Here is an 18,723-nt window from a genome sequence, read left to right on the forward strand (position 1 = left end):
ATACCCTTTATTATTCTAACATATTAGAACATTTATGTCTCCATTAAACCTAGAAATTAAAGCAATGGTTTCCTTCTAGAAATAAGATCTAATGATAATCGTATTGCTTTAATAGTTTTACGCTGTGACGGTGAAACCGAAGCCAATTGAATTTCGCGTGGGTGTTAATAGTCTGCGAATGTTTTGTGGAAACTCGTGTAGTCCAATGCTTAGTCGGTCATTCGTATAATGCTTAATCAGAACCCGGTAATGAGGCAACTTTTCGAAGGTGCATAGTTGAGAAGCTGTTTTACACTTGTAATACTCTTAAGATTTTTCCCATAAATACTAGTTTTTCAAGAAGGTAGAGGTTATTTTGTAGCCTCTCGCCGACGGAGTTAGGAAATCGAATTAAGTCTATGGTCATTAAGGAATTTAATTCGTTTATGCATTAAGACAAGCACATGACTGACAAAATTTAATTATTGAAATAAATAAAAAATATGTATATGAGACGTGAAAATGTATTCGTTTAAATCTTATATAATTTAAAATGGCTATAGCCATTTAAAGCAGCAGTGTTGGCCTAGTGCCTTCAGCGTGAGACTCATGTCTGAGGTCGTTGGTTTGATCCCCAGCTGTGCACCAATGAACTTTCTTCCTATGTGCGCATTTAACATTCGCTCGAACGGTGTAGGAAAATATCGTGAGGAAACCGGCTTGCCTTAGACCCAAAAAGTCGAGGGCGTGCGTCAGGCACAGAAGGCTAATCACCTACTTGCCTATTAGATTAACAAATGATCATGACACATACAGAAATCCCAGGCCTAAAAAGATTGTAGCGCCATTGGTTATATTTTTTATTTTATTACCATAAAATAAAATCTCTATGACCAATAATCAATCTGATAAAAATCTATGTAAACTATCTTTAGATAGATTGCATAGATTTTTATCAGAAACTTTCAGGGCGACTGCACTGAAATGGCATGGAAACATAGTATTATTCATAAATGTAAATTATGTCCCTTTGACTGTCATTTACCCTTTTCACTCGTGTTTTATTAGCGAATATATAAACGAGACAAAATGTTTCCACAATGTCATGCTACCTTACATAATTCCTGGACCTGTGCGATTTTGTTATGGCATTGATGAATTGATTCTAAATTTATCACGGACAACTTCGATATAATTATATGGATCTCTTGAAATATTATGTTATCAGAATTAAGTCTTAAATAGAATTGGTTTAATAATTCAGCTGCATTACAAAACACAATTATATTTAGAAGATTCTGGAATAATTATGGTCTTATGCTTCCCTTATTCATAAAAATAAATCTGTCTAATTGCACTCTTTCATAACAGCGTCAATACATGACATTAAGAGACGAAAAAATATCTGCTTAAGTTGAAAAGTTTGACTCATAAGTTTTAATGAATAACGCAGTGAGAGTATTCTATCTGAGGTTTCGCTTTTAAGGATTTTATTCGTTCTTCAGATGTATATCAGATACATCTATTCCTGTAATAGTAGAAGATAAAGATTTGTTTGGACCATAAAATCTCAAGGATAATATACAAAATATATTCGGAAGCGAATGTAATAGATTTTTTTATTCTCTTATATCAATACTTATATTTCTTATTGCAAAGTTGAAGTTTGTTGACGAGCTAATATCAAGAACTTCTGGCTCACAACGAAAACATTATTGTATTGAATTTAACCAAGAAAGGCTGTATATTTGTATATCATTACGCTACGAATTACTGGTCATCTAGTCGGTAATTATACTTATAATTCGTATGTATGTAAGATTTTTTTGGAAAAAATAAGATCGCAATTCTTGGAAATAATAATTACTCATTGACAGGCCTCAAATCTCCTTTTTTTTTCATAATTTAGTTAGTAAATAATTATATCTAAGTGGTAGTTTATTGTAAATGTCTTTATAAGAAACCTATTTACAAATATTGACAAAAGACAATATAGCACCATTTACAAAGTCGAAAAATTGTCTTTACGGTCATAGATACAAAAAAAATGGCCTACAGACCGATCCAGGGTACAACAACAAGTATTCTACTTCTAAATTTTGTTAGCCATATTAGAATATTTATAACGTCTAAATGACATCTGTCAGATTAAATGGGTGCCTCTTTGCAAAGTCGCATGTAAATTGATAGCTCAGATCGAGTTTTGCATAAGACAGTTTTAATTGTTTGCTTTATTGTCTCTATTCATCATTAATAATTGCAATTGGTAATAATTATTGTTTTTGTTGTATTGAAGATTCTTATAAAGGCGTGTAATTATGTTTAGCACTTGGCAAAGAATCTTCACAAATCAAAAGTTAAAGTCTTATATTATTACATATTTTTTGAAAGACCTAATACGAGAAAAGGCATTTTAAATAAAAGTAATTACTTTACCCCTAATTAATATAACAAAATAAATCAATCATATTCCAGCTATTTATGGGCCCTAGATTCCATCAGTACATTTTGCTAACTCTTGCGTCGAATTTTAAGATTTCTATATTTTTTTACTTCTTACCTTACCTTGCCCGGGTCTCTTGCAAAACTACACAACAATTGTATTAATGTGGTTTCGTATAAAAATATATCACTTTTAGTATCATTTGTGTTAAGTGAAGACGAATAAGTATCTGTAATGGTGCAATATAAATAATCTAGACCTTATAATAACATTACATATCAGATTTAATTAAAAATTCGAAGTAGTTAACAATTGCCTTGTAATTTTAAGTTTTGTAAAGTCAATACTTGATTTTAAGTAAATAGATCTTCAATATCTTTTGAAATCATGTGTTACGAGATCCATATTGAATCGTCCGAAGTGTTCTAATTACATAAACATATTGTCTTATGTAAATAGCAACTATATAGGATCACTACAACGCGATAGAGAGAACCAACTAAGTATTATGTAATATAGCTTTTGCAACAAAAGCTGTAACATTACTCATTCATGGTAAGACTGAGAAGATTAGTAGATGAGTCAAAAAAGAACTAAAATAATACTTTTGTTTATTTATTAAAATCGAATTATTACAATTCTAGACTATACAATTAATTCCCACGACATATTAATAACGTCGTGTTTGTTAACAATAAAATATAAAATGGAGCTATTAAGTTGCCAACTGACCCCAATACCCCGCAAGTGGGCCATACAGTCACAGTAGCATAATACGGTCAGTGCCAATGACCTTTGTGATGCTTTTATCGCGTTTCACGTTTACGAAGGAGACTACCTGAGGTCTAGATTTTCGTCGCCTTGACTTGTTATAATTATTTGGTTATCTTACCGCAGTAATTGGCTATCTGGTGACGTTTGCTTAAATGACAGTTTATCTATAGGTACCTTATATAATGCATCATGTTATCTTTGCGTAAAAACAAATTGACAGGAAGCGATGAATCCTTTTGTTATATTAAAGTAAACTTGATTGAGTTGTTAACTTTAGTGAAGATATAATTCTATCAAGAACATAACATGTAAAAGCAAGTCTCTATCGTAAAAATTTGTGAGATCCTTCATCCATCTAACCAATCCCTACTTAAAGGACCTCCTGTCTTGAGTTATTAAGTAATTAGCTACTCTAAGAGCGATTATATTATTATTGTCATATTTTTGTTTTTAATTAAATTGATTGACTTGGCAATGCCAGTAAATTAATAAATCTAATTTACTCTCTGAAAATTTATCGCCATGAAAACACAGTTTTAAAACAAAGAAGTTATAGTGTAGTCGAAAATGGCCTGAACTGTTTCGAGAAAAGGTTGACCCAGGTAATCGATGAATATATGTTACATTCAGAGACATAACGAGACACCTAAGAGCATCGGTTTTTTTTATATGAAAACGATAATATTCAATTGTTACCTTTTGTTAAAATTTAACGCTGTAACTTCTGTTAACGCAGTAATATTTATTTAAAAAAAAAAACATAAAAAAAAATATTACAATTTGCATAACAATACTTCTCGAAAGCCCCAGGTTCTTGGTATAAAAAAATGTAACAAAAATTTTACATTACTCATGGATTAATGCGAATTGTTTGATGTGCGGTTATTGTATTATTTATTTTGTAAGACGATAAGATAATCATTGAGGCCTCGATAACGATCAATTGTAATACTTGAATGATCACGTTTTATCCTTTAATATACAGGATGTTTACACTTATATAAACTACGTAAGTACGTCATGTATCTTCTCTACGTCACAAGGGTACGAATAACTTTTATTCGAATAGTAGTTACATTAGTATGACCATTCCTAGTGACGTCTTGAGTCTTTGGTTATTATTACTTTAGCTGATGCGGCCATGATAGTCATAAGAATAATCTGTCTAAGAAAGCTGATACAGGCTTTAATAAATAATGTTTAAACTTTCAAGTGTCTACAAACGTCTTATTAGTAACTAGCAGACTCGGCCAAGCGTTGCTGTGGCTAAGGTTTTTGTTATATTACATAGTAGTAAATTAATCAAGGGAAACCGTAGGAGAACTTATGTGAAACGTTGGTACCACGACACGGACCTAAACTAAACTACCTTTAACTCAGCGCCATCTGTTAGAATTGTATCAAATAATAAACAAATGATAATGTTATCGTAATTTTAGTAAGGATGCCTATTTTTTTATAATAAATATAATATAGAAATGAAAAAGAAAATGAAATATAGCCTATGTCACTCAGGAATGATGTAGCTTTCCAACAGTGAAAGAATTTTTCAAATCTGCCAAGTAGTTTCGGAGCCTATTCAATTCATACAAACAAACAAACAAACAAAAAATCAAACCTTTCCTCTTTATAATATTAAGTATAGATATATGTGTGAGAGTTCGCACCAATCTATACAATTTCTTTGTATAGGATCAAACGGTTTGTTATTATGTTTCTTGTACCGTTCTTAAGTCATTATCGATGGCTGGACGACAATATCGGGCCATCTGTTCCGCTATCTAGAACGTATGGCACTTTTATGATGTCAACACCGAAATAATTCTATTAGCTACGTTTTTATTACGTGATTCATTTTGTCTGATAACGTTTTAATGGATTCATGCTGTTAGTGCGTGTGTTAATTTCCTTTAGATATTAACGTTTATTAATAAGCCACAATGTAATATCCATCACCGTACTGTATTCGAAATTAGAACGTTGAAAAATTTTGGTAGTCTGCAAACGAACATGACATATGAATGTTTTAAAAAAAATGTTGTATCTGTACCAACACTAAGAATAATAAGATTTGAAGTAAAGTGTACTAAATACGACAACTAATCGCGCAGAATCGCTACATTAACACGATTTCTACAACTGCATAAGTATGAAAAACAAAGTAAATAATGTTATACCTAGAAATAACATATTGACTAAGTCTTTTGCACGCAAGCACCGCATAGTAAGGTTAATCAGTTTCTTCAAGAGTTTATTATAATTGTTTCCTCGTAGCTGAGGCCTCCGAACCCAAACGTTTTTCGCATATCGTAACGATGACAGAATTTCAATGCCACTTATACATTATCGTTATAGTTTTACTGTAACAATAATACAGACTACCTTTAGTGTTGGCTTCAAAATTTATCAGATATTTCTTTCATGATTTGTCCCTTGTTGTCTACAAGAGATGGGCGATCTGCCTTCTGTTAAAACAAATATATAAGTTCCATATTTGACAAGTTTTTATTGCGCACATACAATTAATACATTCGTGTACGATCGGGATTGAAACGTCCCGGTTGTAAACCAAACGTAGAACCTTAGAGTAGTTCTATAATATAACCCAATAAAAATGTACTAATAAGATTATTTTCTTCAACAGGGAAAAATCTCTACAACAATGAACATGTAGCGATTAAGATGGAGCCTATGAAGTCCAAGGCTCCGCAATTACACCTAGAGTACCGATTTTACAAATTACTAGGAACTCATGGTGAGTACGCAGACCGCATATCAATGTTGAATTATTTTAAAATACGTTTAGATGTTCGGGCACAAATATATGTATGCCCGAGCTCTGAAAGCTTGATACACATTTAGAGATTGTTATGCAAACCATAATGTAGATTAATGAGCCATTTAGGACTGTAATTTGGAGGGTAATGTACAAAACGCGGATATCAGACCTTGTATTCTAACGTAGGGATATATAATTAAAATTTTCAAGCATTCTGAGCCCAAATATTACACCAAAATCAGTGCAATTGTTAATTATAGCCCTTATAAAATTCATTTTATAACCATTAAGATCTTAATCTATTGATCAATATGTTTTACTAAAGCGTTAAGACGACGTTATTCAAATGATTTATTTATTTGGAAACAAAACAGATACATCTTTACAATAAAAATAAAGTTAAAAACACATTGGATGTATCCACAATAGGTTTCACTAATATAATATAATTGCATCATTTATCGTTCGAGCAATGAATGGCTCGTTAAAAGGGTTTATAAGTAACGAGAATATACATTGACGTTAAAATACTGCTCAGAGGGCATGCCAAAAGTGTACTACTTGGGCACGTGCGGCGGCCGCTACAACGCCATGGTCATGGAGTTGCTAGGCCCCTCTCTAGAGGATCTCTTCGTTCACTGCGGCCGAAGGTTCAGGCTCAAGACGGTCCTTTTGATTGCAATGCAGCTCGTAAGTGCCTGCAATACGGTAGATACGGTTTAATGACACAACACCGCAACCGAGCGTTATCGCGAGGGCAACCGCCGTGATCATGACGTTGTTACCCGCCCACTAGCCAGCATTGCTCTCGCGACACGCCAATTAATTCCCTTACGAGGGCCTTGATCGGCATTCGTATCGGCTTCTGTGTTGTGTCAAGGTCGCAGAGCAATGCTGGGTAAGTACTAATCTTTCTTCCATTCTCCTCTACCCCCTCCCGCGCGTCCTAAGCCCCTTCGACAGCAGAAGGCATCCCGGAGGTTTATTACTTCGGGCCCTGCGGTAAATACAATGCCCTGGTGATGGAACTGCTAGGCCCCTCGTTGGAGGATCTCTTTGACTTGTGTGGCCGGCGTTTCTCTCTAAAGACTGTACTGATGATTGCTATGCAGCTGGTAAGTACGAGTAGTCTACTCCGAGTCCTTGACATTAATAGGCGTAGAAAGTTTTCAAGTGCAATATTTTACAGTCTGGAAGAATGCTAAAATGAATGAATGAAAATCAACGACTATGTAATAGCCGCTATATGTTCGTAAAAATCAGTTGTTGTTTGAATTTTGATTGTGTAATATAGCGTTTATGACCCGTTTGTGGTAAATCTTTTACCACTATCATTATGACGTAGTTATTCAGATAAAAGTGTCTGCGTAAGCTACGCAAAAGTGTTTTACTTTGTTGATGACTGTTTACCTAATAAAGTCTTGTTGACTCATGGCCTACTGGAATTCCCTCTACAAAAATAGCTGGTTAACAATGTATACCATACATTTCACATAGCAAATGTATATTTAGATGGTGATTTGATATACGTAAATTATTACTATTATTATACATTTGCTATGTGAAATGTATGATAAAAATTGAAATTTGATTAGTTAAATCCTATTACCTTAATTAATAAATCGGAATGTACCACTCTATTGAAAATAATTGATTTATTTTGATTTTTACTATTAAAAGCATACTCATTTTTACGTTTTGTATTATAATGTAATATGTAAATTTAATTTTTTCAGTTACATCGTATCGAATATGTCCACACGAGACATCTAATATACCGAGACGTGAAGCCAGAAAATTTTTTAATAGGTAGAACTGCAACTAAACGGGAAAAAATCATTCACATCATCGGTAAGAAAATATTTGTTTCCTTAGTGCACCATTTTCATACTAAGTAAAAGTTATGGGTCATAAAAGTGTGCCTTGCCAAGTAAGAACCTATTTTTTACGTTGCAAGCGCAAAAGTTATCTATTTCTATGTAATTGTTTTCGTCTAATAACAGGAATAGTCTAATTTATTAAAAAATATAAAACATATACCGTAAAGACAATATAGTTCGTTTTATTTAGTTGATGTGAAAAACCATGTGAATGCGAAGGCAATCCAAATTATTAATACAACACGAAGAAGACGCCTAAAGATAACTAAACCTCTTTATTCACTAAAGTGTAGTGAATATAAGAGGAGCGAGGTATCTCGGACACACGAGCATAGTGTCAAAACATTTTAGTACACTAAGACTTATAAAACATTGACTTATTTTAAGCTATCCACTTGTATTATAGAAAATTAAGTCTTCACTCACACTGTTTTGTGAACTTTATTGTATAGCAAAAATTAGTTGATTAATATTCTCTTTAAAAAAGCACACAACTCACACCCCTAAAGATCGTGAACTCATCCTAATCAGCTGTTATTATTACTAGATAATTTGACAAATCTTATATGAGATCTGTCAAAGTGGACTTTAGGTCATATATTTCAACGATTTTCTCTAAATAAAGTTTGCTAATGTATACGTTTTTTGTCTCAACGTGACTTATTTTATTGTATGTACATTATAAAGAATATTTAATAAAGAAATGTATATGTTCTTACCTCACATGCGGAAAAATAGTATATAATAAATTCCTTATACACTTAGCGACGGTATAACATAGGTTTTATATGACAATTCGGAAATTGTTACAATCTTTGCGTGCAATGCAATTTCTGTAAGATTACGGCTTAAATTCTCATATAAATATTCTATATAGCGAATATAAAATGCTAGGTTTCCTTCGTTTAGTAGAAATAACATGGTTCTAGATTACCAGGTAAATGGCAGGGTCCAATTTATTATTCATTTGCCCTGAACTTTGTCTAACTTTCACAAGGAAAAGCTTACTATGTCGTAAACCTTGTCAATGACCTCCAACGAAATCCTGATGTCGTAAGGATTTTTCTTTCTATGTTCCCATGCTTTAAAATCCCAAAAATCTATGATATGTCATATCAGAAGGCTGTTATCTACTTGGCTATAAAAAAAACAACGCAACGAATGCAATCCGCGGTCAAGATTCATTTAGGGTTGTAGCGTCGCTGGATTGTTACTACTTTTGCATCTACGTTCCACTTCGAAAATCATGGAATTCTAAGGACCAGTTTTATTGTCTTATATAATTTATTGCGTTTACAGGCATTAAATCAATACAAATGTTAACACAAAACTGATAGTACCATTTAAAAAAATATACGCATCGTGTGCGTGTAAGCTATAAAGTAGTTTATTTCAAGTTGCACTAGAGTCCATTGTCAACGTCAAATATATTTGACAACTCTGGAATGCAACGAACATTTAACACAGGTGACAGATAACTTTTTTGCGTTATTTGATTACACAATCTAAGCCACCTTGATTTTACATAACACTTTTCGCATATCGATTGCAAGTGACCTTCGTAATCTTGTTATGGGCTTTGCAGTAGTCTAACTATAGATTTAAAACGTCATAAAATATATAAGGACTTGTATGGTTTCTATGATCGAGATTCAGACCTATTCGCATTTATATAACCACGTCTAGTATTAGCTCTAATAGTATGTTGTTGTTTGAGAATTATTCGCCTACATATGTAAAGAATCACATATACTTTTCTGTACAATAATTTAATAGATCTAGAAGCTTCTTTCCTTTTTATTACTGTTACACATTGGCTGAAAGCTTTTGTTGTTCTAAACGTCGACGAAGCAAACCATTGTCCCTGGACGTAATTGACAATATGTTAAAGTATATAATTTTTTAATATAAAATATTGCGTAACACTTTTATCCAAAAATTTAATATCCCCAATGACTTAACTATGCCCACTTAATCAGTCGACATGCAAAATAGTTTCATTCATAGAAATATATTTTATAGTACTATAAAATTGTAATATAAGACAGTAGGCTGCGGTTACAATGCCACAGAAAATTGTGCGTAACGTGTGTGTAACCCATGCAGGAAGTTGTGATACGCTCTCTGCTGTAGTTAGTAGAAGTGGTGTTGACTATGACAACTTTTTCTCATCTGTCATTCCTTAAATATGCTTTATAATTTAGGTTTCCAACGAGTATTCCTAACATAACCTTGTCGTGATTCACCTTGGTTTTATAAAATTATAGTACATAATATTATTTATTATATTTGTTTTATCTGTAGACATGAATTAAATGAAATTCTATTTCCCACTTATTACAATTTTATAATTTCTTTATAAGTTTAAAATAAATCAGTTAATCAGCCTCCATGTAAAATAAAATGTTGTCTTTTCAATATTTATTTAATACATATTAAACAAAATGTAGGTTGTTTGGACTTAATCTTCAGAAAAGTACATTAAAACGCCTTTAGAATATTAATATTTTTTTTTTACACTTTATTTACAGAATAAATACCTGTAACTTAGACCACAAATTTAATTACAATATAAAAAATAAAAAAACATCCTCCCTATTTTTTTCCAAACCCGTCGCAAATATATCTAGTACTAATGCAGAACTGTTGAAACGCTTAAGTATCGAAATCATGTGCAGAATGGTATTCTGGTGGAGGACAGTTTGTGAACCCCGCCAAAAACAGCAGGGCATTACTTTTCAGCAACAGTAAAACAATTTGCAGTCTTTTTTCCCCCTCAAAATATTTAGTGCAAAGTAGATGGCCATTTGCCGTCTCTGCATCACATAACAAACAAATTAGGAAACAAATGAATACAAAGGATAAATAGGCGGTTTGACTGCTAACAAAAATTCCAAATTTTGTAGAAAACAATGTTAATATTTCATAGATTTTTGAGCTTATTAAAAAATATGGTAAAAATTTGAAAATTTATTTTTCAGATTTCGGTTTGGCCAAAGAATACATAGACTTAGAGACAAACAAACATATACCGTACCGGGAGCACAAGTCACTCACGGGGACAGCGAGATACATGTCAATAAATACACATTTAGGAAAAGGTAAGTATAGTATTCAACGGTTTCGGGATAGAGAACTTGAATAGAGGGATAGAAACTTATTTGATTTTTCCGTAATCCTACTAGTAAGAGATCCGAATGCATGATTAGTGCGTTCATCTTTTCATTTGATAAAAAACAAGTTTTAATGTATATTTATTGGTAGATATATATTCTCCTAATTATAAATAACAGATTAACGGACTAATCCTGCAAACGGATCTTAGACCATACAGTTAACATAAATTTTATACATCTTAAATCAAGTATAAAGATGTAATATGTAATATATAATTTTTATATATATGATTTGTGATGTGAGGGTGTGTACATCCCTATTATTATTACATTATTAATAATTTCTTCATCACATTATTACACTACATTATTCAATTAATATAAATTACAATACTTAAATAATTAACAGAATACGGTAGATATTCAGTTAATTATTATGTTATTATGCTAGAGATTCTATTGAATTTTTATTTATTAACAACAAATATTCGTCTATACATGTTATCATTAATTTCAAGATACTTTAAAATGAAAACACGAAGACATGAATCTACTTATATCGCATCTACTTCTATGTGAACTATTTCGATTATTTCTTAGTTAAAATCTTGCTACTAAAGCACCTTCTAAACTCAATTATTTATTTATGGGTGTAACCATAGAAGTTTGGCTTATACATAATTATTGTCCTTAATTAGACGATCTAGTAACCTAATAGTGAAATGTATTATTTTTCAGAACAATCGAGACGCGACGACCTGGAAGCTCTGGGGCACATGTTTATGTATTTTTTACGTGGTTCCTTACCCTGGCAGGGTTTAAAGGCTGATACACTCAAAGAAAGATACCAAAAAATCGGCGATACGAAACGGGCGACACCTATCGAGGCAAGTTTCTGACGGTTTTATTTTGTATATAACGGGGCGTGAACGGGCATGAAGCTCAACTGGTGATAAATGCCCATGGACATTCACATGGCCAGAAGGCTCGCAAGTGCGCTCTTTTCTTGAAGGTTCCTAACGCCCAAACCCAATAACCTATCTCAATCCGTTTTTAGTTTTATTTTTACAATTTTTTAATGTAAATATGTAGGTATATTGTGAATGTATTACATGACGCGTAGTAGGTATATAAGAATTATATTACTACGTATAACCGCCAGATATTTCCCTTTTAAAACAGAGTAGTTGTTTTAATAAATAAATCTTTTATTGGCAAATAAATTTGTATTTATTAAAAATCGCACAATCAGCCATATAAAAATAGGTATGCTAAGCCACCTTAATGGCTGGAAATCTTACACAGTCCGTTTTACAAGACATTTTCTTTTGCCAACTAACGAACAGTGGAATCGACTACCGGCGGGGTGTTCGATGAGAGATTCGACCTCCAACTATTCTATACGAGTGGCGGAGAGTATATTGCCAGTTCTTCTCTTCCGTTCTAGGCCCTTTATTTAAGAACTGGTAGTAAATGTAAAATTATAGTCATTTAAAGTATATTTTGACGTTCATAAGTGTACATTATGTTACCTATATGAATAAATGATTGTTGATTTGATTTGATTCAAAATTCGAGCGTACTTCCTTAAAGGCCGGCAACTCATCCACTAAAAATAGGTGTCTATGGGTTGCGATGACTGCCCTTTTGGGGTGTCCCGCAGGCTCCTTTGCCCCCCTATCTAAAAAAATGCGAATGTCATTAAGGAAACTATTGGTACCGCACTTTTTCTTTATGATAAAATAGGCTAATATTTCTCTAAACCATTGCAGGTGTTATGCGAAGGTCACCCTGAAGAAATGGCGACCTATCTCCGCTATGTACGACGGCTGGATTTCTTCGAGACCCCCGATTATGACCAACTCAGACGCATGTTCCGCGAACTGTTCGAGCGGCGAGGCTACGTGGACGACGGCGAGTTCGACTGGACTGGAAAGACTATGGTAATGTGAATGTTTCGGATTTAAACCTGTTTGTTTGATATTTAAATTAAAGCATTTTTACAAGCAATTTCAATCACATAAGACTGTTTATCTAATGTCAATTTTTGATTATTAAATATTGTTTAATTCTTCAAAATCGAATTACACAAAATATTGTATCTAGCTTTAAAATACTTCATTAACCAATCAAATGGGCAGGTTTTTAAACTGCTTGAACTGTTATAAATGTGGTGGTGTGGTCTCTGAGAGAGTTACGATAAACTTCTATTTGTTCAAATATTTATTTAATATTAATGACTAGACCTGAGGTTTGGCAGGCTTGACCCATTAACGTTAAACAAATTTGTATGGGAATGACATCAGGTCATTCATATAATTTCGTTTTGTGTTAGTGGGTCACGCCTGTCGAACAGTGAATTTGTCTCAAGTCTCTGACAAAGTTTATCGTATACGCTCATTAGTTTTTTTTTATTCTTTAGTTTATGTTGTTTTTTTTGTATTGGTCTATGGTCATATGATATCTGCACTATAAAGGTCGAATCTACAATTTTATTTAAATAGTAGTTGATTTCAAAACGTTTGGAAAGTTTGTGGCTAAATTAAAATATGTTATGCGTTAAATATTTTAGCTATATAGGCAAGGTTGTCTTTATTATTATTTTTGTATCTACAGTTTAATGTTGTATCTGGTATACTGTGATGGTCATTGTATGGTTTTGTAGATTTGACCTTATGGATTTTTTCTAATGGAAAAAAAGCTTGCTTTTGTTATCGCGAATATACATTTGTGGTATTTTATTTCTGAGATTGAGCCTTCAATATCTTTCTTAAAAATGGATTTTAAACATGCTTCATTTAAAAACTTATGGGTCCAAAAGTAATAATAAAACCATTAAAACGGTTGAATATAAGATTATTATAACGGTAATTCATTATACGAGTCAAGGTCATGACTCGATAGGTTGAATGACCTCAAGATCAATACTAGCAATTTTGATAGCTATTTTTGTGATACACTCATAGATAAACCCTTAAATTTCGTAACAAATCCTTATTCAACTAAATAATCTTTATAGTAAGTATACAATATTTGGCGTCTTCGCTAAGTGTAATATTTAACACACAGGTAAATGAGTCATAGAAACCAAGAAGAGGTGCGAAGCTAGAAAATATTTAAAAGTCTGTCCTAAGTAATCATTAAATATAATTAATCATTTTTGTAGTTTAAATTTATAGTTAAATGTTCAAGTACAAAATTACTGTAAGAAAATTATAAATATCGAAAGCTAATTAAACTAGAATCTTTGGTTATTATTTTGTTAAAATTTTGTCTATGTTCATTTTAAACCTTCATTAGCACTTGTAAATAATTATGCACCTGTAACACGAGCTCATAATTATCATTTATCACTGGAAACAAATTTGAACCGAAATTCGTAGTAAAAATATTTTAAATACGTGTCATACGAAAATCTAAATAACTGAAGTACGCTTACGACTTAACTCCACCGTACTAGGACCGTGTGAGGCAAACGAAACAGAATTCCAGTTTAAAATATGTTTTACGCATACGTAGATTTGTAGATACGTTCGTGTACGATACGTAATGCTCGCTTCCTGATACGTTCGTGTACGATACGTAATGCTCGCTTCCTGATACGTTCCTAGTGCGGTCATAGTATAAGGGCAGAATTCCTTTACCCCTTACCCCAACTATCATCTTGTTCAAACGTTTTGCATGTCAGAATCTTATATTCCTTCACATTGTACTACGACTAATTCATTTTATTATTTTTTTAATGTTTGTTAATTGTTACATAGAACGTGTTTATAAATAATTTTTGATGCTTGTTTTTACACGCGTTCCTGTCATTTTTTATTCGCTACTTTAAACTCGCTAGTGTTGTAGTCAATGTATTTATTGCCATTTAAATAAATTTAATTTCTATGATTTTGTCGTTTTATGTGTAGATAGTTCCGGCCTTTTCGTCTTCGTTGACATAAACTCTATTTACTATGATTCTGTAAATTAATCAGGGAACTGCTGTTTTGACAATTTTGTGGCAATAGCAGTTATTTTCCAATGCTTAATTAATTCTTATACGTATGTCAGTTAACATATAGGGGGAAACCAGTTTAGGTCGACAAAATCGATGTTCTTCTTACATAAATTGTTAGTAAAACCAGAATATGGTGAAAATTTAACAGAAAAATTCGTGTAATTCCCGATGTTCTGAGCACTTACTGCCCGTTGGCTCGACGTCGAAGCGCGCGGTAGTTAGATAGGCGCCCAGGGGCCCTTTTTGGTTATGTGCCTCGATACCGATGTACTAAAGATCAATGGAGACAGAGAATTTCGGCAGTACAAGAAGACGTATTGCTATACGGTTCTGGAAAAACCGATTAACCGGTGAGCAGTGTATGTAATGAATTACCTGACGGGATAATATTTTTATTAAAAATATGGTATCAACACTCAACATTGTCTTCAAACTTGACTGTGACTTGATGACTTTGTCCATGGTTTACACTCTCTTAAAAAATCTTTGCTCTAGTTCAAAAGATGAATAAAACACTCCCAAATTAAAAAAGAAAATAGTTTTTTTTCCTGAGTAAAAAATTCCTACCTCCTAATCTGGTTTCCCCCGTTATGAGTCGGTTAGGGGGTTGTATCTGCCCAGTGAAAGGACTTATAACTAACAAGTGTATGTTTTGTTTGTGTTCCGCTTTCATGGCATGTTTGCATGCGCTTACACAGCCTTCGAATATGCACGTCATGAGAATCCTGCGCAACGCCCCGCCCTCTAATATCGTAAAAAATAAATCCGATAAGGTTAGTAACCTCTACTAATAATAATTCACAGACATGTCATTTTGGTTAGATTGGTACTTTTTCGGATTTACTATTAATTTAGTTCTCCGACGTCTAACCACCTTTGCTTCGTTTTGCTCGCTTGTGTTTTATACTTAAAAGTGTTGTGTAAAAAAAGTGTTTAATTTTATTTGTAAAGTGTCTAATTTTAAAATATGGAGGAATGGCGTTGGAGACTGATCTTCGATAATATGCGTAGCAGTTTCCAGCTTTTTAGAGAAATATTATGACATTAATCATATATTTAAGATCGCTTCATACATTGATATTAAAATTAAAGATGGACTATATTCTAAAAAATAATAATAAATGTTTCAGTCAACTCCTGTGGGGTCGATTCAAACCGGACACGAGATTGTTGTATCACCGAATCGTGGACATCAAACCTTTCACAAGGTGAGACCAATTAATCATTTATTTAATCTGATTTAATTTTTTACAATAGAATTTATTGAACAAACCAAAATGGTACCGATTGTAGTGCATTCTAGATTTATTATAAACTAATGCTGTCTTTATCTGTGTGTATCTCACTCTCTTTCTCTTTTTCACAACTGAATTAGGCTGTGTAGGTCTCTTCTATATAATTTAGTGTTCGTAATTGGGTGATATGGTAAGGTATCTAACTTGTAGTGACTTATTTTTTTGTCGGTACAGGATGATTTGTGTGATTATATGATTGGTATGCTTGAGGACGATGAGGCGGCCCTTATATCCGGAGAGGTTTGAAATTGTTGTTTTCGCTAGAGCTATCCTCATACAAATCATTCCGAAAGACCATTACAACTGTCTAGCTAGACTATATCAATTATCGATGTAATATTTAATAGAATCTTCTAGAATTTTTCGAAATCCCTATGATTTTTTTCTGTTCCCGTATTTCTATAGCTATCTACATAGATGCAAAAGTACTAGAACAGAATTAATTACGTTATAATGGCCTAACCTATAATCTTCCAAAGCTTGTAGTTAAATGTCAGTCCCTAACCGATTTGTGTGGTTTTCTCTTACTTCAGATATCAGTGCCTCCTTAATGAACAGGGATGGCGATTCGCTTGTACATTTTTGAATTATTTTACCTCTAGATAAGAATTTAACGTGTGGCAAGTATTTGTAAAAAGAAATCACTAAAGTGACTTTGTTTATTCTTGTGATTTATCAGCGATCCGGGGTGCCCTGAAGCATAAAGAATTTATAGATTCTCAAATAAGACCGTACCCGGCCATAGATAAGGCAGGACAAAGTTCTATTTTATCTATGGTCAACTTATTAAATTATGGCCTGACGTGAAATAGGTTTTATTTTTGAAAGATTTTGGTACTTATCTAGAGGTATACACGAAATTGTATCGAGTGTACATTCGAATTGCAGTCATCATGATTTTGAATGTGAACTAAAGTATTGACATGATTTACCCTTTATTGACATTGTGCTAAAACAATTCATTATCATTTGATAAATTCATCAAGACTACATACATTATTTCCCAAGTTTTTGTTTGAGTAGATATAATCATACATATATCATTCTTTTTCAGAAAACAGTCTGTAGTTTTTATTAAAGAGGAATGCTATCGGAATTAAAAATTACAATGTAGGCTATAAATTTTAAAGGTGAAAAGTAAATTGTCATTCATTTTTGTCTTTGGTAAGAGATGACGTATCTGTACCGTTAAAACTAGATTCAATTCTTTTATCTGTATTTGGTCAACTATATTTCATTACAACAGTATAATTCATGTTATTAGTAAAGGTAATATATAGGAAATATATAGGCTATATAACTGGCGTACATTAAAGCACTATAGAAATTATTCATTTGAAAATATGTAAAGTATTAACGGGAATTACGTATGGTTAATTAACAATTTCAGGGGGCTGTAAAAGATTCTGGTACAGGTGGTACCGCGAACACTGGTGGAAATTGGCCCCACAGTGGAAAAGCCACGCCCCTTACTGCCGGTCACTTGACACCTGCCGACAGACACGGATCCGTACAGGTTAGGCCTTTCGCCATTATTCATTCCTACATAAAACCTTTGGAATTTTGGCTGTGATTAAGAAACTCATTATCCAATAAAATCATGAAAAATGTGTACCAAATACTCGAAAGCTGAAACTTTTATTTTCGCGATTTCCTTTGAAACATATGAAAGGCTTTATGATATAAATATAAGGTTTAGAAAAGTTGTTTCAGTGATAGAGAAAAAGCTTGGGCCAAATGGAAAATCTTTTAAGTCAAATATCTTTACTCTATTACACATATACACATTTTGAATTACAGATAAAAAATATAATAAAACTAATACGAGGTTAGCCATAGTTATCAATCGTTTAGCAGTAGAGCATAATCCACGATTTTTTTCTATGATATTCGGATTTTAAACAATATACGGTCGTAGTCATAAACTATATGCTTTAATTTGTAAAGGATTTTACGCCACTATTCTATTATTAGTATCGTGTGTATGATAAAAACTAAACATATATTTGAAGAGTATAGTATGTCTATGACCCTTTATATACGGAGATTCAGATATTTCGCAGTGTCTCTGAATGTCAACCTTGTTAGTTATATATAAATTTAACTTTTTTAGCATTTGAAGAATAAACATTTTCGGTATGTCAAATTTCCTGGACCTGACACCACGGTCAGTTTTGCTCATCATTGTATGTTTGTCTGCATGAACGTAACCAAAATCAATTAATTTCAATTTTGGAAGTTAATCTATTTTTTTGCATTAACAAAAAAAAATGCTGATTGTGTCTATGTGGTTTTCTACTAAAAATTGACACTCAAACATACTAAATGTTCTTTACACAACTTGATAAATATTACAATACATACTCTTATGTAAAACACATAATAAATATATAAATATATAATTGTTAAAAGAGTTTGAAAATTGTTAACGAAATTTCAACACCAATCTCAGCC

General features: G+C 32.5%; 1 protein-coding gene across 19 annotated transcripts in view; it reads left to right on the forward strand.

Annotated features, from left to right (window-relative positions):
• The window catches only part of LOC111004264 (casein kinase I), a 32,953-nt gene that overhangs the window by 10,124 nt on the left and 4,106 nt on the right, over positions 1 to 18,723 (forward strand). For 17 of the 19 annotated variants that reach the window (XM_022275212.2, XM_022275214.2, XM_022275217.2 and 14 more), the window contains 9 exons: positions 5,841 to 5,951; positions 6,927 to 7,090; positions 7,712 to 7,826; positions 10,837 to 10,956; positions 11,710 to 11,858; positions 12,744 to 12,914; positions 16,105 to 16,182; positions 16,444 to 16,509; positions 17,660 to 17,785. In XM_022275212.2, the coding sequence (XP_022130904.1) occupies positions 5,841 to 5,951; positions 6,927 to 7,090; positions 7,712 to 7,826; positions 10,837 to 10,956; positions 11,710 to 11,858; positions 12,744 to 12,914; positions 16,105 to 16,182; positions 16,444 to 16,509; positions 17,660 to 17,785 (1,100 nt within the window). Of the gene's footprint in view, positions 1 to 5,840; positions 5,952 to 6,926; positions 7,091 to 7,711; positions 7,827 to 10,836; positions 10,957 to 11,709; positions 11,859 to 12,743; positions 12,915 to 16,104; positions 16,183 to 16,443; positions 16,510 to 17,659; positions 17,786 to 18,382; positions 18,437 to 18,723 lie in introns of all 19 variants that reach the window. The other 2 variants (XM_045628478.1, XM_022275231.2) reach the window with 2 other exon arrangements.

Source organism: Pieris rapae, chromosome 5 (genome assembly GCF_905147795.1).
Source record: "Pieris rapae chromosome 5, ilPieRapa1.1, whole genome shotgun sequence".
NCBI lineage: Eukaryota > Metazoa > Arthropoda > Insecta > Lepidoptera > Pieridae > Pieris > Pieris rapae.